Source organism: Ciconia boyciana, chromosome 7 (assembly GCF_034638445.1).
Source record: "Ciconia boyciana chromosome 7, ASM3463844v1, whole genome shotgun sequence".
Classification (NCBI taxonomy): Eukaryota; Metazoa; Chordata; class Aves; order Ciconiiformes; family Ciconiidae; genus Ciconia; species Ciconia boyciana.
Genome location: NC_132940.1, coordinates 7,235,415 through 7,260,246, shown reverse-complemented (window position 1 = coordinate 7,260,246; position 24,832 = coordinate 7,235,415). Strand labels below are relative to the sequence as shown.

The 24,832-nt window shown below is 38.9% G+C and overlaps 1 protein-coding gene across 3 annotated transcripts; it reads left to right on the top strand.

Moving 5' to 3' along the window:
• The first annotated feature begins 10 nt into the window (after window positions 1-10).
• Window positions 11-24,276, top strand: SCP2 (sterol carrier protein 2). 3 transcript variants are annotated; one of them, XM_072868636.1, is made up of 17 exons: window positions 70-169; window positions 1,480-1,576; window positions 2,313-2,367; window positions 2,924-2,995; window positions 6,754-6,885; window positions 7,842-7,906; window positions 8,968-9,094; window positions 9,984-10,047; window positions 10,305-10,391; window positions 11,003-11,153; window positions 12,042-12,189; window positions 14,177-14,284; window positions 16,657-16,810; window positions 19,765-19,858; window positions 20,465-20,594; window positions 22,041-22,120; window positions 23,370-24,276. In XM_072868636.1, the coding sequence occupies exons 3-17, from the start codon at window positions 2,352-2,354 to the stop codon at window positions 23,463-23,465; spliced, it is 1,524 nt and encodes a 507-aa protein (XP_072724737.1). In that variant the 5' UTR covers window positions 70-169; window positions 1,480-1,576; window positions 2,313-2,351; the 3' UTR covers window positions 23,466-24,276. The 3 variants fall into 3 exon arrangements, 2 of the variants coding, with proteins under 2 accessions (XP_072724734.1, XP_072724737.1); XM_072868633.1 differs by lacking the exon at window positions 1,480-1,576 and having other exon boundaries at window positions 11-169; XR_012043546.1 differs by lacking the exons at window positions 1,480-1,576; window positions 16,657-16,810; window positions 23,370-24,276 and having other exon boundaries at window positions 11-169.
• Window positions 24,277-24,832: the final 556 nt, after the last annotated feature.

The following is a 24,832-nucleotide window of genomic DNA, read 5'->3' as shown; positions in this document are numbered from 1 at the left end:
CTCCCGGGCGCTCGCCCCGCCCCTTCGCTCCGCTGTCGCTCGCCGCTGCCCGCGCGGGGGGTCTCGGCGGCGCCTGGGCCGGACGGACGCGGGAGGAGGGGGCGCGCGGGCGCCCGCTGCCGCCATCATGGGGCGCCGGGTGTTCGTGGTGGGCGTTGGTATGACCAAGGTACGGCGCTGTCCGCCGCGCCGGCCCAGCTCCGCGCCGCCGGCCTGCGCCCTCCCCGGCACCGCCTGCGCGCTGAGGCCGTGCGGGAGGGCAGAGCGAAACTTGGCGTCCGTGGGTGGGGGATCGGCCCGCGCGGGTCTTGGCTCGGCGGCGCTCCTGAGGCGTCTCCCCTTCGGGCGTCCCGTGTTGGCGCCCCGCCGGCGGCTGAGGCGGGCCCGGGGAGGAGGCGGCGTTGTGGGAGCCGTGCGCTTCCTCCGCAGGTGGGGCTAAGGCCCCTCACCAAATACGCTTGCTGTCTCAGGACATTTGCAGAGGAGAGGCGTGCGGTGCCAGCCTGGGCCTGCGGGTCAGGCCTGGGCGATAGCGGCTCCGCCGCCCTCCACGCAAAGTTCACCTTTGGTTGGTATGTCAGGGAGGACGGGTTCGCCGGCCAAGTTAAACGTTGTGGAGCTCCGTTGAGCAGGTCGATATCGCAGACTTAAAACGGCCAGACCGTGTCCCCGTGTTAGTGCAACCTCTGGTCAAGGGCTCGTCCCCTCGCTCTGAAGGGCCGGGGAGCTGGTGGGCTCGGGGGGGAACTGGAGGCAGCAGAGCAGATGCCCTGCAGGTACTCTCCTGATGCGTTTCTGTAGCTGGGCATTCGGTTGCCGACACAGAGTTCACACAGCATGGCATATTTTCGAAGAGGAGCAAAAGCTAAAGGAACCTTTTTTATCTCAGTGGATGAAACTCAATATGAGTTTGATATTTGCCAGAGTAGTCAGAACCTCCCCCCACCTTTTTTAAAGAACTTTTTCTTTTTTGCTGCATGGGTATTTCTCCAGCATATGATGTGGTGGGGAGGAAATAAAAGGTAAAAGACTTCATTCTGTTAATTGTGTTTATTGGACTGGATCACAGAATGTAGTTTTGGAAGTTATTGGACCTCACCTTAAACTCATTTGTGATGTGCTCAAGGAAGGAACAGTAGCGTGGAAGAGACAACTAAAACTTGTCAGACACCATCCTAAGCATTTTATTATGAAGTCTTTTAGGATTGTATCCTTTCTCTTTTTTTAATCTTAATGAGGTAATGTCTTCTAAAAATTGGTATACCTTCTCAAAACAACAATCCGTGTTTCCTGTGTAATTGTCAGTTCCACACACCATGCCTTTCATTTTCAAAAGTGGATCGTCTCAGTTACCAGTTTAGTGTGATTTGAGAAATTGTCAATACTCTTTTCTCTCTTTGTTAGCCCAAGTAACGTCAATCGCTCTTACAGACTTTTACAATGATCAATTCACTGACTGATTTTTCTTATGACCTTCAGTACAAAGGTTGTCTGTCTAAATTAAGGAAAGGAGGCACTACAGAAAGTACAGCGAAGTGTTGCAAAAGACTGGAGTTGGGGAGCTAAGCATAAGGAGGTAGCAAATTAACTTTTATATACTAACAGTGAAGGTTAAATAATTTGTAGAACTATAAGTAGTTAGTATGAGGATTTTTTTTTTAGCAGTGATGCTTTTTGTTAATGATGTAAAAATGCAAAACATGTATTTGTTGGTGGACTCTGATGAGTCATACTACAAAGAAAAGAGAAATACCACCTCCAGTGGTGAGGGGTAAGGTACGATATGATTTGTAACAAAGGGGAGTAAGGCTTGGGAAAGGGAGGCTCATGTAGAATTAAGTTCTTTACAAAGAATGAGCATTTTCTTGTTACAAATAGGAGTATAACAAAATAAAGTGGAAGGGAAGTATTTATCAAAGCCTTAGCAAAGACTATGTCATGTATTATAATGAAGCGGTGAAGATGACAGTTGTTCTCTGTCCCACCCACAGGCTTTGGACAGGGTTATTGTCCATCTCCATACAAGTAATGGATCTTCTTTAAGACTGAGCAAAAATGGTCCTCAGCTTCCATAAAATTGCACTGTTTTCTGGTTTTAGCCATCACAGGGTTTGACAGTAGCACTTGAGAATTGTGCAGATTTTGTGCATGCGCTTTTGGGTCAATTAAATTGTTTGCATTATTTAAAACTGATTGTTCACAAACCTGTTTCTAAGTTAAATATAAAGCTTTTAAATATACCAATTTGAGCAAAAGATGTATTAAATATCACTGATTTGCCTTTTTTTTTCTTTTAATTTTTTTCTTTTCAGTTCACAAAGCCTAGTGAGAAGAGCGTTGATTACCCTGACATGGCTAAGGAGGCAGGTAATTTAATAATAAGGAAAGCATTTAGGTTGATTGCTGACACTTATTTTAAGTTTTGCAGTTAATCTTTTTATTATACATATGAAGGAACAGCTACTGTTCAGTAAATAGATACATATAAAAAGCAAATCTAAAACTGATAAAAAAGAACACTTTCACAAAATCCATAACTGACCTGTTCAACTCGCTGCCTTCCAGTACTGAAGTCAGAAGGATAGCTTAAAATTGAATTGGACGCTGAAATTATTTCATACCTACCTATATTATTCAAACATGGTTTCATTGGGACAAACAACTTTTGTGCATGAACACAGAATTGATTGCATGAAATTTTCTGATAAAGGACCTTGTTCAGAACTCAAAATACTGCAAAATTGTCTTTATGAGAATTAAGATGCAAGACTATATTAACCATTCACATCATATAATAAGGAATTTTACAGCTTTCTCTCTTTCTTGTTTTGTGAATGCATGAATCATACATACTACTCTAGGTTTGCTTGTTATGGTTGTGCAAGTTGGGGTTTTTTTTCTTCAACTTTTAAACTTTTTTCAGGCCAAAAGGCTTTAGCTGATGCTGGGATTCCTTATTCAGCGGTGGAGCAGGCATGTGTGGGTTATGTTTATGGTAAGTAATGTAATTTGATTGGGATGTGATGTCCGTGACATTTGCAGACATCTGTGTGGAAAAAGTAAGGGGGATCCCATCAATTTCAGGTTATAATATTTAATTGTGTCAGTTTGTAGAACTGTCTCAAACTTTTCAAAAATTATTATTTTTAGTGATCGCAGATCTATGTCTGTATATTTTTGGAGTTTACAGTTCTAGTCATGGCTATGGAAAGACTTCCATAAAACTGTGTCTTGCAAATGTGTTTTATACAAGCAGCTCTTTCAGCAAGATCAGGTGGTATATTTATTCAAGTGGTGCAAAACTTATGTATTATAATGTTTATGCCAATAGAGTTGAAAATTCTTTTATTTTTTTGTGTGATGCTGTGTGTACACTGGAATGGATATGTTTGTTTATCCATTGCTTTTGAGTTGAAGACACTTCCTAGGGGTATTTTGGGGATCAAACATGTACTGTGTGCTTGCACTTTCAGCCCAAGAGCACATAAGAAATATCTGCTTGGACTCAACTCTAAGTGATAGATGAGATCTGCTCTGTGAGAGGTTCATAACTATTTGAATCCTATGGACATATATAGAAACATAACCATGGTTTAATGTACTGTATAAGATTATTGACAGTACATGCATTAGTCAGGCTTCAGAATAAGGCTTCACAGCTGATGTAGACAAAACTGAGTTGTTCACATACCAACGCAGTGCTGCCCTGCCTTCATTACCAGCAGGACCCTTGTCGTGGTTGAACCCCAGCCAGCAACTAAGCCACACGTAGCCACTCGCTCACTCCCCCCGGTGGGATGGGGGAGAGAATTGGAAGGATAAAAGTGAGAAAACTCGTGGGTTGCGATAAAAGCAAGTTTAATAGGTAAAGCAAAAACCATGCACGCAAGCAAAGCAAAACAAGGAATTCATTCACTACTTCCCTGTTGTAGTTTAGCCCCAGCCGGCAACTAAGCACCACACAGCCGCTCACTCACTCCCCCCTGGTGGGATGGGGGAGAGAATTGGAAGAGCAAAAGTTAGAAAACTTGAGGGTTGAGTGCAGGCAGGTGTCCAGCCATCTCCAGGAAAGCAGGGCTCCATCACACGTAATGGTTACTTGGGAAGACAAATGCCATCACTCTGAAGGTCCCCCCTTCCTTCTTCTTCCCCTAGCTTTATATGCTGAGCATGATGCCATATGGTATGGAATATCCCTTTTTTCAGTTGGGGTCAGCTGTCCTGGCTGTGTCCCCTCCCAACTTCTTGTGCACCTGGCAGAGCATGGGAAGCTGAAAAGTCCTTGATTTAGTATAAGCACTAGTTAGCAACAACTAAAACATCTCTGTGTTATCAACAGTGTTTCCAGTACAGATCCAAAACATAGCCCTGTACTAGGTACTGTGAAGAAAATTAACTCTATCCCAGCCAAAACTAGCACATTCTCCACCCCTTATTCCATACTATTTACGTCATGCTCAGTTCCCACACTCTCCAATACATCATCATTAACCCCCACCACCCTTCCCATCCTTTGATATAATACACAGATATCATTCCCCTAGTCTATGGACCACCCCTGTGAAATGTCTGTGAAATTTCCACAAAATGTCCACTGAGTTCATTTAGGCCATGACTTTGGGCTCTATCTGTTACAGTGGTCACCCAGGACAGGAGACCTGGTGTGTTGCATGGAGTTTTTGCGCAACCAAAGCCAGCTCAGATTGGGTCACTGCTGCACTCACGCTGCTTCTTGTAAGGCTTGTCCTCCATTGGTTCAGGTGGTTCCTGCTATAGTAATTCCTATAACGTACAACTCAAATCCTAGGTTACAATAATTTAAAGGTATTTCCATTACAATCTCCACCCCTGGTCCCTTTGGGCCAGGTGATAGGGTGTAACATTGCAGTGAACTCCTCCCCTTGCCCCTGCTCCGGCTTGGACTTATCCACAGACTGCAGTCCCTTAGGGGTGTACCTGCTCCAAGTGGAGCCTTATCTGTGCGCCAGTCTCGCCAGGGCTATACCTGCTGCGGCATAGACTTATCCACAGCCACAGTCGCTTTGAGGTGCACCTGTTCCAGTGTGGCCTTCTCTAGGGCCACAATGCCTTCAGAGATATACCTGCTGCGGCACAGACATAACCATGGCCACAGATGCTTTGAGATGTACCTGCTTTGGCATGGGCTTATCCACAGCCACAGATGCTTCGGGGTGTCCTGCTCCCGTGTGGACTCATCCACAGGTCACAGTCCCTTCGACTCGAGTTCACACTGGAGTTCCAGCCTGTCCAGTGCAGCAGCACAGAAACAGCAGCGATGCCCTGGCCATCTGCCAGCCCAGGCGTATGGCCATTGCTCTCATCAGAATGTTCCCAGGCACAGCAGAGTCAGATGATCAGCAGTGCAGCAGTACAGCAAGCAGTGAAAGCAAAAAGCAGCCACTAATGAGCACGAGACTCCAACATATAGTGAGGCAAGCAAGCCCCATGGCAAGCACAGGAGCCAGCCAATTAATAGCTTAACAGCTATAAATCTAGCACATTCCAATCAAACCTGTCGTTATCTCGAGCCCTTTGAGCCCCATGTTGGGCGCCAAAAGGGACTGTCATGGTTTAGCCCCGGCCGGCAACTAAGCCCCACACAGGTGCTCTCTCACTCCCCGCCCCCAGCAGGATGGGGGAGAGAATTGGAAGGATAAAAGTGAAAAAACTCATGGGCTGAGATAAAGGCAGTTTCATAGGTAAAGCAAAAGCCACACACTCAAGCAAAACAAAACAAGGCATTCATTCACTCCTTCCCATTGGCAGGCAGGTGTTCAGCCATCTCCAGGAAAGCAGGGCTCCATCACGCGTAATTGTTACCTGAGAAGACAAAACGCCATCACTCCAAACGTCCCCCCTTCCTTCTTCTTCCCCCACCTTTATACGCTGAGCGTGACACCATATGGTATGAAATATCCCTTTGGTCAGTTGGGGTCAGCTGTCCTGGCTGTGTCCCCTCCCAACATCTTGTGCACCCCAAGCCTCCTTGCTGGTGGGGTGGGGTGAGGAGCAGAAAAGGCCTTGACTCTGTGTAAGCACTGCTCAGCAGTAACGAAAACATCCCTGAGTTATCAACACTGTTTCCAGCACAAATACAGAACAGCCCCGTACTAGGTACTGTGAAGAAAATTAACTCTATCCCAGCCAAAACCAGCACAACCCTCAAACAGATTTCTAGTAGACACCTTCAGCAGAAGCTTTTAACTTGCAGTCACTGCTTATTGTATAGAGGAGAAGGTGTTAAATGACTGGTTTGAACCTTTTCCTGTCACTCCAATTCACAGATGCCTGATGTATTTCTCAAAGCAGTCAAAGTCAGATTTCTGTTATGGGGAAATCTGTTTCCATTCCAAAGAGAGTTTTTCATTAACTTTCTTCCTGTTTCTCTATTAATGACTGTATTATGGCAACTGAAGTAGGGTCAGTCAGCTGTGATACCTGTAGCAGCTTCCAAGCCGCACCACTAAGACGTTTCTGTCCAGTCCAGTTACCTTCTGTTGATTCACAGCCTGTTATCACAGAAGCAGGACAAACTTCTGTTTTTAAAATCTGATGATTTTCATCTTGTTTCTAAGGTTCTTGTACTGTGGATACTTGAGAGACATACTCAAGATGACAGTTCAAAAGTTCAAGTTTACACTTTAAGTGGTAGCATTGCACATACATGGTGGGATTTCTTTTTGCTACGTTTTGAGTATGTACCTTATTTTAATGTTGTGTCTCTGTATAAAGGTGACTCAACCTGTGGACAACGGGCTATCTATCATGGTTTGGGTTTAACTGGCATTCCTATAATTAATGTTAACAACAACTGTGCTACTGGATCAACTGCTTTGTTCATGGCCAGACAACTAGTAGAAGGAGGTGAGTTGTTTTGCTCTGGGGCTGGGTAATACATATTCTCTATTTCTATAAATATAACTTGAATGAAGAACGGAACTAGTGAATGTGCGAGTACTCTGAGTTGTAAATGTCCTGTCCTCATAGGCAAAATTGTGTTTTCTGCCTCACTCAGCTGAAAAGGTTGGTCAGTTGTATATACAAATGTAAGACCAAGCACTTAAAAGAGTAAGACTATCACTATGAACTAGAGCATTATGTATGCACCTAAGAGACTATGTCTGTGATGCAGTAAGATGGTATATGGATATAAATGTCCTTTCCTGTGTCGTAAGCTGTATGAACCTAGTAAGTAGTAAGCCAGTTAAGTTTGTTCTGGAATAATTGTTTGGAGTAGTGCAGAACAAGTTGCATTATAGTACTGCAAGACACTAGACTCTGCAGGATGAAAAGGAGAGAAGAATCTGCTAAAAAGCTTAGCTTTTTTTTTCTTTTTTTTTTAACTCGAAGTTACTAAACTAACGCATTTTTGGAAGGGAGGGGAAGAGAGTAATGCCTTCTGACAGACTGTGCTTTGAACTGACAGATGAGTGTTTCCTTCTGTTTTTGCAGTTCCTGTGTGGACTTTGATACTTTCTTGCACTTAAATGCTGATGTTTCTGTAATGAAAACTATAGTAACATTCTGTATGATTATTCTAGTATTTGTAGCAGAGACATAAGTGCTTGGTCATCTAAGATAATTGCTGTCAAACAGTTTAAAAATAAACCCAAACCCTGTAGTGATCTCTCATTCTTCAGTATCAATATGTTTGTATCAATACCATTCCCACCCCAGTTTGACTGTCTTTCAAAAATAAAGAAAGGAAGAAGAGCAGCTGGTAGGTGTCTGTGTATATTTCTTGTAATTGAATAGTTATTAGTACATAATGTCATTTATAATTACATTGTGTTTTAAATAGCCACAAATTTTATTTTAAGGTTTGGCAGATTGTGTTCTGGCACTTGGCTTTGAGAGGATGGCAAAAGGGTCCCTTGCTTCAGGTGTAAGTGTGTGAAACACTTTATACATTTCATTGTATTTGTGGATGAAATACACCGCATTCTCTGAGACATATTCTCATAAATACCAGTTGCTTTAAGATGTTGCTGTAGATGATTACAAAATAAACCATTATTTTGATCCATGGAAACTTTTATTGAGTTTTATTATTCTGATTGCAGCTATGATATACAAATTTTGTATGGAATGTTTTAGAATTGGTTTTATGTAGTATGTCATGCTTTTAGTATTTTGCCAAGAATATGTTAAAGGCAAGGTTAACAGAGAATAATGAAAATACCAGATAGAATACTGAAGCATTGAGCAATTGATGTGTCTTTCTCAAAATGACACAGCAAATCAAAGAAAGAATCTGGGTCTTCTGGCTTTTGGGTTGATGCTTAGTCAGTTGACCAGTTAGCACACTTTCCCACAAACTAAGGGCTTCTGTAAACCTTTCTTTCTTGTCTCTTCTTTGTTTTTACTGGAGAAGTGTGGGGGTTTTGTTGTATTTTGCCTTACGGCAAGTAATATTAGAGCCCATATGTCGTTTAACTACAGAACTGCCAAATTTGATAATATATGCAGAGGTTTGGGTGAGAAATGTTAAATTTAAGAACTTTAAATGAGTTTACAATTGAAATTAGTAGGAGTTATCTTTAACATGCTTATGATATTTCATCTAAGTTTCATTGAAAATACTAATACAGTATTAATTTTATAACTTGGAACTATATTAACTGTAGGATTTTCAGCTGAGGTGAAAAATACCTGAAGTCCTCTGCTGAAAATAGTGACTGTGATGGAAGTCACATAGGAGTGGTCCTTGCCATGATCAGTGCAGTGATTATAATGTTAAGCATTTTCTGCTTATTTACTCTTTCTTATAGTTGGGAAATTATGAATGCTTCAAAACATGTCACTGACGTGCAACATACTGTCTAGTGGAATTGTTAAAATATCAGAAAAACCTCTATTTTGCTTGAAATCAATGGCACTTTTGTGGCAATGTTGTAAAGAAAAGGAAATTATGACTTGCTTTATAACTATGTCTATTCGTTTTAGTTTTCAGACAGAACTAATCCAATTGACAAACATTTGGAAATTATGATAAATAAATATGGCTTAGCAAGTGCTCCAGTAGCACCTCAGATGTTTGCAAGCGCTGGCAAAGAACATATGGAGAAATATGGTATGTTAAAATACATTTTTTCAGTGTCCTGTTTTAATGAAGTGATTTAAAAAGTATATATTAGGATTTTGTTTTTAAAAAAAGTTAGCATTCAGTGTCCTTTCTTTTACTCAAGTACTACAACTGCAACATCTACAGCTAACGCATACGGGAATACATTTGGATAAAGAGTTATCTACAGAAAGGTTGGTGATGTGTAGGCAAACAAAACCATCAGGAGACAAAATTAAGGCTATGATACAGAATGTCTGGTAATCAAGCTAGTGGTATGGTTTGTGCTTCTGTAAGGTCTGGGCGATAAGGTTGCATAACTTCCCGCATTTTTTCCTTGTGTCTTAGGATGGGTAGATGGGCTTGGGACTGAATTGTTTGACAAAAGCTTTCGGGTATTTGATTCAATATATAGTACTAGGCTGCTGCCAGTGCCATTTCTTACCCCCCCACCAGACAAGGGAATTGGCTCCAAGATAACAGGCTGGCCTGTTGAACGTCTTTTATTTGCACTTAGTTTTAGACTAGTATATGGAAAAATTTTAGACTTAGACTCCAATATTTCACTGCAGCTGTTTTGCACTGATAGGAAAATGAGCATTCAAGTTTCAGTAATATAATAATACCTCAAATAAAATGCACTTATTTTCTGTATTTTTATGTTAGTAAGTATTAAATATCCAAGTAGGATGTTCTGTTAGCTAAAACTCAACCATGTTTAGTAGTCTTTATCTAATTTTTAGACCTAAGTTGAGTTCTAAGGAAAGCCTTGATAACAATGAGTCTTTTGTAAAGACGCTTGTAAAGGTCAAATTCTTATGACACAATATTTGAAATGCTATGTTAGCACTGTTTGGGTAAACAAAGTATTTCAACACAGCTTTCTTTCCCCTTCCAGGGACAAATCCAGAATACTTTGCAAAAATTGCATGGAAGAATCATAGCCATTCAACTAACAACCCGTGAGTAATGTACTCTACCTCAACGTATTGAGCATACGTTGCTGTTTAAAAATTAATGCAAAACTGAGTATTATCTTTAGAAGTACTTTGCAGAGTATATTCTTTATTATGGAATGAGAATATACCCAGCATAAATTTATATCCAGTGCCTTATAGTTTGTAATAACAGCTCTATAGCTGCCTAATAGTGTGATATTAGTATGTTGACTGCTAAGGGCTGTGCTAAAACTAAGATGGCATCTGTATGTTTTTCTTAGGTATTCCCAGTTCCAAGAGGAGTACACATTAGATGAAGTTCTGCATTCTCGCAAAATTTTTGATTTCTTGACTGTCTTACAGTGTTGGTAAGGAGAGGACTTAGCGTTGTGAAATAAATCTTGATGTTAAGACAAATATGGTAGGACATCTATTTTAATTTACATGCAAACAGACTTTTATTTAAATTTACAGATTATTTTAGGTAAAACTTCTTGTGAATAAAACAAATGTGGAATCTCTGTCTTGACCAAACGCTATCTAGATACTCGTTCACAGTATCATACAGCAAGCTGAAATACATTTTGTACTTTGGGGCTCTTGCATCATTCTGTATCTTTTACCGATGTGCATCCATTGCTGTTAAGTGTTAGTTTTTCTCTTCAGCCTTTCCTATACACTCCTCAAAGGCTTGTTGTTAACAATGTTTATAGCCAAGTAGAAGCTTTGATTTTTTCTAAATTGAGAAACCTTCATGATACGTTTCTATTTTGATGTCATGCTTTTCAAATGTCTGTTATAAGTATTACTGAAAGTGTCCAGCAAACACTGATGGAATTTACAGTTTCAGTGGCATCAGCCAGAGAAAGTGGTTTTTTGTTTGTCCTTTTTGGTTTTTGGTTTGTATTAAAGGATAATTCTATGAAAGATTGACATTACTAATTTAGAATTATGACATCATTATTTTTCTTTCAATCAGTCCCACATCAAATGGTGCCGCAGCTGCAATTTTGACTAATGAGGAGTTTGTGAAAAGGCATAAGTTGCAACCAAAAGCTGTGGAAATTCTAGCCCAGGTGATGGTTACTGATTATCCAAGCACATTTGAAGAAAACAGTTGTATGAAGATGGTAGGTTTCCAATTCTGTATTACGTGATACTCCTCAGGGGCTTTTTTTAATACCTGCAAGCCCTAATGACACTGTAGACATTTCCATGTCAGTAAGCAAACAAATGGTGAATGTAAAAGTAATTTAATTTGGGCAGGTGGAGTAAGCAAAGAGTGTGGTTGTGGAATAACAGTGAGAAATTTATAAACGAGCTATCAAAACCCTAGTTTTTAACAAATTTTTTAAAGGCTACTTTTTAAACAATTTGAACAGCAAGAAACACGTTTCTTTAATTTTTCTGTTTATAAGAGTAATGAAACTTAAAACAATTTTACTTATGTCTGTGTAATACTGAAGCTGAAATAACCTGTTGGGTATCGTCATGATTACTTGCTTAAGTAGAATGAAGGGAAAGACCTGAACTGCAAAATTTGGATTCCACTGCAAATTGACTAAAATAATTGGATGTAAGACAAACCATTAGAATACCCAATAGTTTCTACTCTAGTCATGTTCTGTTTGGGTTTCAGATACAATTCTAGTCAGATGGCTGATAGAAAAAGGTAGCAAGACAGTTTGAGGATTTGTTTCAAGGCTGTTGGTCTGAGTCATGCAAAGGAGCAATTTGGCTTGTGAGCAAGACTGAGAAAATAGAGGATATTCCCCAGAAAAGTTTCCACATGCCAACAATGAGACTTAGAATGTATTATTTCTTTCTGTACAATTCATACTGTATGAATATTAAATGCTGTGATGTGTGATGCATTAAAATAAATTAGAATGCCACCTCCTACAGGTTACTTTCACTTGCAGGATATATAGAAGCATGTTTAAAATTAAGTGTAGAAATGAAATAGCTAGCTATGTTTCTTTAATGATATTTTAACGTACAATTTCTTCTTGTTGCAGGTTGGCTATGATATGACTAAAAAAGCTGCAGAAAAATGTTTTGAAAAAGCAGGCCTAAAACCTACAGATGTTGATGTGATCGAACTTCATGACTGTTTCTCAGTTAATGAGTTCATTACCTATGAAGCTCTGGGACTCTGTCCAGAAGGTAGTAGCATCAATGGAGATCATTATTTTATTAAAATGGAAAGCATTAAAAATACTTTTTATCTGTTCATATAATTAGAACCTTGAGTTGTCTACTGGACAGATCTTCTATATTTGAAAGTCATTAGCTAACCTCACAAAAGGGAAAAGCAAGTTACCACTGTAGTAACATAAGGAAGACTTGCAAACTCTAGAATTAGTTTAACAAATGAGCGTGTTACTGTTATTTCTGAAGAAATATAGAAGGCAAATTAGAGAGTTGGACAACTGTGAGAAATCATACAGCTAGCTTGTGCAGGGATGGCTCTTCTAAGCAAGCAGAGCAAAGAAATTAAGGACTCTTGTGATCTTTCTCAGTATTATGCTCCTTTTTCAGGGCTATATACTTACCTACGCCAAGATTTCCCTCCATCTTTGTATTTACTGTTAAGAAGACAAAAATTGGACAAGAATTACCTATAGAGGGCCTTACCAAATTACTTATCTTTGATATGACTTTTTTTAAAATCTTGAAACATCTTTGCCTTTGAAAATACAGAGTTCTTGGCAAGTTGTGAGCATGCCTCTGAAGTCAACTGCATAATAATGCACAATCTGTCCAGATTAGTTTAATTTCATTGAAGTGAGTGGATTTACAACAGGTTAAATGTCAGTGGAGTTTAGTTCTATGTATGTAAGTCAAATCAATAAAATTTTCTACTGGAGAGGTTTTTGTTTGATTTCAAGTAAATAATGCATTGAACTGCTACTTCAGTATTTGATATATTTAAACTCTGAATGTATTCTTGCTTTCCATAATCATCTGATATAATGTTTCTCTAATTTGTTTTTAATTAATTTTGAGAAAATACCGTACTCTATCACTAGATGGTGTATTGTATTAAGTCTAAGCTTTCTCACTGAAACAGAAGTTAATAGATCTTCAGGAAGACTTTTAATGTGTTTGTAGGTCTTCAAATATTTGCCTTTGAATGCTTGCTTTTTACTGTCTTCTTTGCTGTGTTTTTATGGTATCTGCAGTAAAAATGGTAAATGTTTGACATTATTTAAATAGGTACATTAAGCTTTTTAGCTTCATTCCTTTAATCGAAGATACAGAAGAATCCTGATGGTACTTGTCTATTTGACCAATAAGTCTTGTGTATGGTAATTTAGTAGAGCAATTCTCACCACCTTTCAGTCAGTCTGACATTAAATGTATGTGAAACTTATCTTGGAATGGTAGACTAATTAGACATAGAGATCAGTGAAATGGCATAAACCACACTGTGGATTTAGATGTGCAAGACTAACCTGCTATTCTCATTTAATGGCAGAAGTAAGTTATAAGTACAGGAAATGTGGCAGATCTTTTTTAGACTTCGATGTTAATAACGTAGGCTGAAGAAGCTGGTACAAGAATAAAGGAGTAAGGGACTGGGTAAAGGGGAGAGCTGTACGCTGAAGGCATGGGAAATAATTGTCTGGAAAGCTAAGCAATTCTAAGCATTAGTCTTATGAGTGGTTTTATTTACTATCTTAATGTCTTAATGCAGCCCAGGGTACCGTTAGCCTTCTTTGTGGCAAGGGCTCATGTTCCACTTTGTGTTCACCAGGACCGCCATGTCCTGAGGGTCACAAATTACGACTAACCCCTCTTTTACAAAGAACGTAATTATCACTGCAGTTTCATTAATAAAATAATGAGCAGCTTCATTATATTGATTATATCATAATACTCTATATCACCAAACAGCAAATTTAAAAAAGCTTTTGTATCAAAACACTAGCCCTTTTACTTCTTCTCCATGTTACACTTTCTCCAGTAGTATAAGCAAGTCTCATTAATGTAGTTTGGCTAATTTCAATCTACTCTTTGTAAAATCTGTGGTGTAGTATTTTCCTAGGTTTTAACTGACATGCAGCATCTTTGGTAAGTGACAGTAAAATTGAAAAAACACTTAAAACCAAAAAAGGAACATTTTTCTTTTATAAATACTGTTTTATAGGAAGAGCATGTGACCTGATTGACAGAGGAGACAATACTTATGGAGGAAAATGGGTTGTTAATCCTAGTGGTGGCTTGATTTCAAAGGGACATCCGCTTGGTGCTACAGGTATGCAAAAAAACATTTCATTTAGTCATGCCAGTTGGATACGAGATACAGTTCTTGAGCAGGCAGATGCTTCCCACTGGTATTTGTCTGTATGAAACGTGAGGGCTTCCTAAGACTAGAAGGAAGCTCTGGACTTGATTCTCATTTCCAACTAATGCACGCATTAGGGCAGGTTGACCATGCAGGATTGCTCAAACCAAAAGAGCTGGAGTGTGAATTTGATCATTAGCCCTTACTTAATTTTATGGTGCTACTTTTTCTGTTGTTGTTAAAGCAACCTGCAAAACAGGTTAAATTTTTTTCTAAATAATTGCTTAATAGTACAACTTCTGATGAATGTAGTTTGAATAACCATTTTCATATGTTGCCATCCTTTAAAATTCAGATTTTGGAGATTTTTACTGCATCTGAATAGCCTGTACTCTTGTTAGCTATAAAAAAAGCTATTTCTGTTAAGCCTTGGAGGTCAAAATATTTATCTGATGTTTACAACAGAAGCTCAGTTAGTCACCGTTTCCCAGAAACACAGGTTTTCCTTTGTTTTGTTTTTTGTTTTCTTTAAACTGCTACGCTTGCTTCCAAATGAGATGGCTCTTGGATAAAATGTGTTTGGATTTGTGAAGATAATTCACCTTCCTTGTTTGGAAATGAGAAGTTGTCAGAAAACTGGAGAAGAGGAAACCTTGTAAAACAACAGACCTTAATCTAAACAGCTGTAACAGCTAGATAATCTGCAGTTAGTGTAGGGGGGAAGTATTAGGAAACTTTGGAGGAAAAACACTCCAGGTAAATGAGACTGTGGGTATCTGTAACAGGATGAGAGTATTACATTGCTAGGTATGCGTTAAATTTTTGTCCGTTACAGAGTGATAAATGCAGAGGCAATTACTGGTATTCATGCTTCCCTCTATTGCCAAGGGGAAGAGTCACTAAAATGCAGAAAATGACATGTCTACAGACTGTCAGCTTAATTTCACTATAAAACAGTCTTGAGGCTACCTATATGCTAATCAGAGGTTGTATCGGTCATCTTAAGTTTCCAAACCATTCCAGGGCAGGATGTACCACGTACATGTTCTCCTTGAGACTAAGAGAGTGTAAATGAAATCTGTTACTTCTTATCTATGACTGGCATTATAAAACTTCTTACACATTGTCTTTGTAATGTTTCACTTGGCAGTGCGTAAAATTTGGTGCATAAAATACAGATTCCTCTTCTGCCTTGCCCAAAGGCCTACACGGTTGTCTAAGGGAAGGGAGGGGAAGGGAGAGGAAGGGATGGAGGTCTGTGGATGATGGAGGGAAGAAAAAATGTGTGTGCGTGGAACTAGATCATAATTGCAGAAATAGCCAATAGAATATTAGGGGGAGGCCGAGGGTAAACGTGATCTGAAAATCAGGACTATAGTGAAAAGGGATTCACCTTCATTTTGGGCCTCCCAAGAAAATATATTTCTAGGTATCTGAGCTGTCAAGAATTAACTTTCTCAAATCCTGTTGCATGTATTCATTTAATATCTTATTAGGGAGGGAAGTTTATGGAATATGCCTGTGGTATGTGCCTTACTTCCTTTAACCAGCTGTGCCTAGTACTAATTTTAATCACAATTCGGTTGTGTATTCTAGGGCTTTTTCTTACCTTGTAGTATAATACATACTTATTACGGGCATTTTTAATAGTAGGCATTTGTATTGCAAATTAAAAAAAACATTTTTCCAGAAGATCTTTGGTTGCATTTTTATGTTTGTTAGATTTAGTAAACTAATGTTGAATTCAGATTTCCACTCTGAGATAGGTGCCAAGATGGTGAGGTGAGCTCTACTAATGCTTCTGAGGTGTCTTGAGTAGCTATTACAGCATTGCTATAAAGATGCCATAGCACTTAAAACTACTTTCAAATGCTTATGAGTGTCATGTATTTGTGTCTTGGAGATTCAAAAGTCGATGCCGAGTCATCTGTTTGATAAGGGACCTTTGGAGAATTGGAGTTTTTTAAGATAGCTCACACTGTCTGTCCACGCACGTGACCTCTTAGGCAGTAGCTTTATCTAGTTTCTCTCTGTGCAGTCTTGTAGAAATGTGAAAAATGGGTAACTTGGAGTCTCAAACTTGCACGTACTCAAGAGCGTGCATCGCTTCTGTGATGACCAGTTCTTCTGTAACTTCCCAAGTGTCTTTGCTGGACCAGCACTAAACCGGCCATCTTCACAGCTGGCGGGGAGAGCAAAGCTTGCTCATTTGTTTTTAAATCCCCTTCTGTTCTCTCCTCTCCTGTCCGGGAGGGCAGGGTGCGAGGGTGCGGTCAGTGGAGGCAGGGGGGTCCCCCTGTGGCCCTCTCCCCATGCCGGGCGCTCTGTGCTCGATTTTTCAGGCCTGGCGCAGTGCGCCGAACTCTGCTGGCAGCTGCGCGGTCTGGCCGGGAGGAGGCAGGTCCCCGGGGCAAAGGTCGCGCTGCAGCACAACCTGGGCCTCGGCGGGGCCGCGGTGGTGACGCTCTACGGCATGGGCTTCCCCGGAGCGGCCAGGTGAGAGCCCCGCGGGGCTGTGGCTGCCCACAGCGCTTAACCGAGACGAGATGGTCCGATTCCACTGCGTGATGCTCTGGGAGAAGAAGCGGTGGGGCAGTTGAAGGTCTTCCCTCTGCGTGTAGCTGACTTCTTGAGGAGAAACAAAGCACTGCCTGAACTGAAAGACCTTATAAAATAGTCACCTTTCAGGCTGTGTCTCTCTAGAGCACAAGAAAGTGCACTGCTGAATGAAAATGCTCATTCAGTGTTCGTGTACCGGTATTGGTTATGCTCATTGGAAACTTTCACCGTGGGTTCAGCAGTGGTGTAAACGAAGCTCACTTTGTATTGACACTGCTCCCATATCTTTGTGTTTCAAAAGTTTTGGGTTTGGTTTTTTTTTTGAATTACTGTTTGCCTCTGTGCAAAGAAGAAATTGCACTGTAAGCTAAAACTTGCTCAGCAGTTGGAACTGTTGTGTATTGACAGCACTGCAGGTGTATACAGTGATTATAACTTACACAGTGTCTTCTTCCTGATAAACAATATGCACTGTGAGTTAGAAGTTATTGAAAAGAACAAACTGGCCCATAAAAATGGCTCGCATGATTTCCTGTATGGAAAAGTCTAATGTTTGGAGGAAAAAAAGCCAACAAAACAAAAAAGCCCTTCCAGGAACAAAACAGGCCACATTAAAATGAATTAATTGAAACTAGGGACTTGCCAAAAAAAGCAAGACATCTATGGGAATAGAGATACCCACTGCTAAAATTGTTACTAGTTTGGTTTCATGAAGAATTGCTTTCAGCTGTATGTGTCACATGTGGTATTCTAAGTACTCGTTAGAATTCAGGCATGTTACTTGTCCAGTCCTGGCTAAAGAATTTGCACTTGCAATTGTAGCATACTTCAGAGTGAGAGGAGAACACTGCTATGAAGCTGTCTTGCAGTCTGCTGTAGTTCTATGTTAGGGTGGACAGGAATCGAGAGACAATACTGAAAATTTGTAAATATACTGGAATTTCAGGAGAGACTTTTAAAATATACAGTTCCCTTTACGTTTTCACTTTCAGCTTTGCTTAGAAAGATTGAGATACTCTTTGTGGGTATTGTGGTTTTGGTTTTAAAGCTTAATGCAAATACTTTGTATTTGCTCTAAAAACCTGTGAACAATAAAATTTATCATGGACTTGCTGGACTTCCAGAAAAAAATGTTCCCTCCCAACTCATATTTCTAATGTCTGTTTTAGCTAGACCTGTACAGTTCCTGGGAGGTGACAGTATAGTCTGTGGAAGAGGTAATGAGAGAAGCAATTTAACTTTGAAGGGCTGCAGCAGTAACTTTTGGTAGTACAGCGTCAGAAACGATAATTCTATCACTTCTGTAATCTGTAAGAGGTTAGACCGTATGAGAAAATAGGTGTGATACAGGAAAAATCATGCCTTCTCATGGATTCTCTTCAAACATGCTCACAAAACTTGGCAGTGGGTGTTGGTACACGGTTTTAAATCAGAGGGGAAAAGACTGTTATAGGGAATATACTATTTTCCATTGCTTTGAGCTTTGTCTTTAAAAATATGGTAATTTTATGAAACAGGGAATCTTGCTATTTGTATACCGTTAACCTTGAGGGTACTGCTAGAAGTAGTGCCTTCCTGTCAGGAAAAGCTTTGCATGTATAGATAATATTTCTCCTGAAGAAATCAAGTCTAATTTACTACAGCTCCCTTCACCTTCGTCGGTATTAAGACTTTTTAAAATTCTTTCTTAGGTACAACTCAAAACCAAGAAATCTTAGCAATACTAGTTTCATCTTACATTAGAGAAGCTGAAAAACCTTTGGTTCTCCCAAAGGCTTTGTGCGTGCGAGATACCTGACACAAGGAGTTGCATCAATGTATATCAGACTGTGGAATGAAACAGCGCAGCTAATCTGTTCAGACACTGCTTATGTAATTGAATGATGTTATGTATTGTGTAATTAAGGGAAAGGTGGTGGCATTTCCGGTTTATGAAGATATTTTGTACCATTTTTTCTACAGCAATGCATGTAGACTTAATCATTGGATTCAGATCTAGCCTGTAATTGGGGGCTTTAGTAACAGCTGACAAGAATGTACATCAAGGTAAATGACAGCAGGACTTGATCCATTTTGGATTAGTCTTTGAAACAGTTCTGCTTTTTTTTGACACCTTATGATTTTACATCCTGTTAGTACAGCCTTGGTTTCTTCAGATGAGACAGTCCCTACTATTGCTACCCTAGCATACGTCTGTAGGGTAGTGTTAGTACCACACAAATAAGTTCTAGTAACATTATTTCTTAAGTGATTCTATCACTTTAACAATATCAGACCTGACCACAGATTTGAACTCTGCTGCCCAGAGATGGTAATAACTGTAAACTTGTTTTTTCTGCTGCTTGAATTGCCATTTCTTTGGACATCTTTATACTTACTTCGGCTCTGGGTTCCTCTGCAGAAATGAAGAATTAGGTTTCATGCTACTGCCAGGCCATGCAGGATGACTGCTCCAGAGAATCAGGAATAATGCTTAGTGCCTCTTGTGACTGTTAAGAGACCCACATGAATTGGGAAGGAAAAGATGATTCATTTTGCCCAAAAAAAAAAAAAAAGGTAGTTCTCAGAGATAGTGCATGTGCTGCTCTCTCTTCACACCAGGTGTGACAGTAGTGTTTGCTGATTTATCTTAACAAGATTAACGATTTACTTTCATTATAAAATTGATGTCCTCTCCATACATGGAAAAATATATAGATACTTGAAGTGATTGTAATTCAAGCTGTCAAGCCCATCAGAGAGTAAGCTTCACTTTGATATCATATAGTTGCTCTATACTGCTAAAGTGTTTCAGTGTGGCTGTTCTCGCTGGTGTTAGGCCTATTCATGATAATTTGAAGATGTTGAAAATGTGACTAAAGGTATGTAAATGAATGGGTTTTTCATTTCAGCACCGGCCGTATTGCCGCTGTGCCTCTCAGCGCAGCTGTTGATGGATTTAAGTCACATTTGGTCTTCAAAGAGATTGAAAAGAAGCTCCAAGAGGTATTTGACTACTTCTTTTACCTACAACAGGATTTTAATTTATGACAGAACATGTGTGAAACCTGATGGGAATATAGTAGCATCAATCACTTCCTCAGTACTGCTCATTGAAACAAGTGTTACAGCTTTGAATTTCACTGTCTTGGAAATCTTTCTATGTTGTGCCATGATTTTAGATTATTGTCTTTTTCAGACAGTTCCTACCTGCATAAGAGTATTTCAGTAAAGGCAAGTTTAGATTGTATGTAAGGAGCTTGCTAACACAAGAAACTTTAAGTTTGTGTTTGGTGTTTGTTGCTTATTTTGTAAGTGTGATGAGAAGAAGAAATCACATTTTGTCAGACTTACAGCAAGACAAAACTGTTAGGACAGTGGTAATTTTTTTTAGTTGATAGATTTTAATATAGATAGTCATAGTTTGTGTTTGTGGGGGTTTTTTGTGTTTTTTTTTTAATAGTTGTTTAAATGAAGCGTAATAGAGGGAAGTAGGTATTTCTATGTTAGTAGAAAGGATAAAGGTTTTAAAATTACTTTCTGTTTAATTCAAACTATTTTAAAATTATTTTGAAGTAAATGAATAATTTGCACGTTACATGGTCATTACAGGAAGGAGAGCAATTTGTCAAGAAAATTGGTGGAGTCTTTGCCTTCAAAATAAAAGATGGTCCTGGTGGGAAAGAAGCAACTTGGATAGTAGATGTAAAAAATGGTAAAGGCTCTGTGGCAGTTAATTCAGGTCGGTGCTACTTTATTATATTATTGCAGAAAACACATAAAACTAATGAAGAGAATATAAATTCATATCCTGTTTAAGCTATAGTGACCTTGAGCAGAAGTGGTGTAGAGCTACCTTAATTTTAAACGTTTCTTATTACTGGCACTTTTAATCCATGATGTTTCAGACCAAGAACTAAACGTCTTCTACTCTGAATTCTGTCTAGATAATTGCATGTTTTGGTAGAGGCTCCAGACAGATCTGTCATATGACTTTTACTGGAATCAGAATAATAAAAAAAAGTAAATTCAAACCTCAGGGGTTTTGTTGTTCCCACCTCTTAAAATTTGGGCCAGAGATGTAATTTGTAGCTGTTTCTTCAGTTGCTTTGTTGGAGACAGTGGTAGGTGGTAAGCCAGTCTATCTTGTCAAGTTACTTCTCCTCTGCAGCTAGTTAAGCAATAAAACTTGACTGATTTCAATACTGTACCAGCTGACATAAACTTCAAGTTCCATTTTAAAAAAGGAAGACATAAATAAGACACAGACTGGGTGGTGGTGGGGAACTCCATAAAAGTACTGGAAACAAAGGATTTGTACCCTTGCCATGAAATGCCTTGTTATGTATCTGAAGTCATGCATCCTAGAAATTTAAATAAAAAGCCAAAGACAACAGTCTGTCCTCAGAATCTCATGTATCTGTGAACCTGCATCATAAAGCTTTTAGTCAAAAACATGACAGGGGAATTGATTTGGAATTCATTGATCTAAGTTACTACAAAAAGTAAAGTACTGTTTTCTGTTGTATGGACAAAATTTTTTCAAAAAGTTAAGTTTAATAATAAGATGACTCTAGGAAAAGATGCCTGCAGTTTTTAGTCCTTTGGTATATACATTATATTTCTATCAGAGCTTATTAAAATAAGTTTTCAGCTTATTTCTGGTAAGAAGATTCTAAAAACTTCTGGATTTGAATTGATTCAAATTAGTCCTTTTAGAATGCACATGTTGTTCCCATTGAAGGAGAGGGCAGGAAATGCCTGAAATTTCAGTGATGAGTATCTTCAGAGAGTGTCACAGGGGAAAAAACATTTATTCTGAGTTGATCTTAATACTAGCAATTTTAAGCTTGATAAAACTTAAGATGATTGTCAATTCTTGCAATTAACATTCTATCTGATTACAAGTAGATTATTATTTCTTTTCAAGGAATGAATTTTCTTAGCACCTTTCAGAAAGGTCCATCTTTCTTCAGTAGTGTTGGGATGGTCTGTGCTACAAGGTGGCACAGATGCCTGTTGGCTCTTGGATGATCTCTTGCTGATATTTTTATAATGGCCCTTATTTGTATGTACTTCAGGTACCATTTTGCTAACCTGTAGTATCAACAGATTCTTCATGGAGTTGCAGCTTCTGTTACTGTTTCATCTCTCAGTTTGAATCTTCATAGTCAACTCTATCTTACAGATAAGAAGGCGGATTGTACAATTACAATGGCTGACACTGATCTGTTAGCTCTCATGACTGGGAAAATGAATCCTCAGACAGTAAGTATAGCAAAGATGAGATGATAAGAGGACTGACTTGTTTGTTTCTTTTGAGTGTGTTTAAGTTGAAATCATGTAAAAAAATCCCCTCCTCCAAAACTGCCATGGCTGATCTGAAAAATGAAAGTTTCAGACTTTCTCTGAACAAATTGGCCAAAGTAACATTAATCAAGAAAGACAGTATCTACTTTCCTGAACGGGCACATATTATCTCAGACATCCTGTAGGTAATCCAGAAGGGGATATAATAGTGCTTGGTTTGCAGAGAAGAGAGGGAAACTAGTGTTTGCAGTGTGACTTAAGAAGGGAGGAATGTTGGCCCTCTGTTTGGAGGGCTTCACGCTCATAGCTGGCATTAGTGTAAGGAGTAATCTTGATGCTGAAAAATGGAAATTGAGGTGAGCATCCACTAAATGCCTATGATTATTTGGGGATTTTTTTATTCCTCAGTGTGTCAAAAGCAGCCATAGTGTACAAGTAAACCAGATGTTTAAGTTAATTTTAAGTTGCTGTTCAGTACTTCTAAATTTGAAATGCTCTGGGTAACATTCTTTTAAGTTTTTGGTCTGGTAATCACAGGGTAAATAAGAATTTTCACAAACTAAAGTGTGTCTAGGAGAAGTTTGAAGGTAAAACACGTTATAGAAATGTTGTAACGTACATGTAGGAAATTCAGAAGCAATTACAATTTTACATCTACAATTTGGATATTTTAGTTCATGCAGTTCATCTTTTTACAAGGTCTGGGGGAAAAAACCCAAATCTTCAGTGTGTCTGCTTCACAAACTAGATTTGTAAAACTGAATTCATCAGTAACAAAATCGGTAATGGCTGGGGAGGATTTGAGTAAGAAATCAGTTGTGGCATCTACTGTACACTATTGCTTTATCATCTTCATTTGAAATAGTGAACTTTTATTCTATGAACTGTCATCACCAAAGCATTGGGTATCCTGCCCTGCTTTGTATACAGTTCCATCATTACGATAATGCAAGAAACATGCAATACCAAGTTTATTCTCATTAGGTATCACAAACATAATAAGCATACAACTTCCTCAGTTTACTATTCTACTTTCTAGTGTCAGAAAATACATTTGTTAATGAATGTGAGATATCTGCTAGAACTGTTGGAATTATAAAACTGCAGGCCAGGACCTGCGCATACATAATAGTCCATAACTTTTGGGAGGGGTGCATTTTGGGTAATATGTTGTATTGCATTTCATATCATCTTTCTTTCTTTTTAGGCATTCTTTCAAGGCAAGTTGAAGGTTTCTGGGAACATGGGCATGGCAATGAAACTTCAGAATCTACAACTTCAGCCAGGCAAAGCTAAACTTTGAGGTCATTAGAGTAAACAGTCAGTACTTGATCTTCTGGACAAAAAAGTAGAATGAAACTAGACGTTATCAATAATATGGCGCAGGGTGGGTTTGACTGGACCTCTTTCACCTAAATCCTGTGGTTAGAGACCTTAATTCTCTTAATAAATTCCATCAGGTTGTCTGTGGCAAAGATTTGTAGGCTAAGCTTTGAGGCACTAATTCTTACAAATGGTATATGGTGGGTATTTGTGACAATTTTTGTTTTAATCAATATGAAAAATTTTATAAAAGAGTTGAATGAGGCTGCTTACTGTTGTTCAGGTTAGTTGGGAAGAAAGTGAGGAAGGTTATAAATAGTTTGACATATCAATTACATGGCTTGCATTTTTTTTAAAGCTGTAATAGCAGGTGATACAAGTGCTTTCAGACTTCCATTCTAACAAATTTGCTGCCGCTTAAATTAAAATGGTCTTATAAAGGGGATCTCTAACAACAGTTTTTTAGAATAGGCTTTAGGAATTTGCTATAAAATACTTTTCTTATTACTATTTGGAATTTAAAAATAAATAAAATATCCAGAAGTAAGTAGGAACTAGGAACATTGCTTTGAGATTCACAGGATTTGATAATACTTCACCTTGAAAAAAGATTAGGTTTGCCAGGAGAGCAGAGAGGGAGTACAACCAACATTTTGCCTGTTTTCTCCTGAGAAAATCTGGTGTGGATCATTATGAAATTCTTATCAGTAATGTAAAAGCTTTAACTTCTGTTTTGGGAAGATGTATTCTGGTTGGAAGTTTAATAGAAAATTAAATATTCTTTTCCTGTCCTTCTGTGTGTTGCTTCTTTGGATTTGTAAATGTGGATTTCATGTTAATGCTCTGAATTGACTATTTTATATAGATTGTCATGAAGGGCTCCTGCAGTCATTCATTTTTTCCTCCTCAGGCATTGTCAGTAGATACTCCATAAACTACATCTCAGTCCAGCATATACACCTCACATCCTCACATGTGGGCCATGACTGAGGAACTTACGCGTAAACTTTCACTTCCCTGGTTTAACTAAAATCATAATAAAAATTAGGTAATTCAAGCCAATCATTCTGCTTATCTGGTGTGAATGGTTAGCAGATTACTGAGCAGTAAGAACAGCTGTACTGAATCAGACCAAAAATCGATCTAGCCCACTATATTTTCTGATTGTTGATACCTTGGAAGGAATATTAAGATGGCCCAAACATCTGTTTACCCAGAATACTTCCCTAGCTGCCAGTGATTTTAATTTTCTTTTTTCCAGCTCACAAATTTGAGCCAGAAGTGGTACGTCTGTATCTGAAGTTCTTGGTGGATAGTCTTTCATGAGTTTGTTCAGTCCCTTTTTGA

Coding starts and splice junctions, on each gene's coding strand:
- SCP2 (XM_072868633.1), top strand. CDS start 128: ATGGGGCGCCGGGTGTTCGTGGTGGGCGTTGGTATGACCAAG. Junction 12,190..14,176: donor TCTGGGACTCTGTCCAGAAG/GTAGTAGCATCA, acceptor ACTGTTTTATAG/GAAGAGCATGTGACCTGATT. Junction 20,595..22,040: donor CTCTGTGGCAGTTAATTCAG/GTCGGTGCTACT, acceptor TCTATCTTACAG/ATAAGAAGGCGGATTGTACA.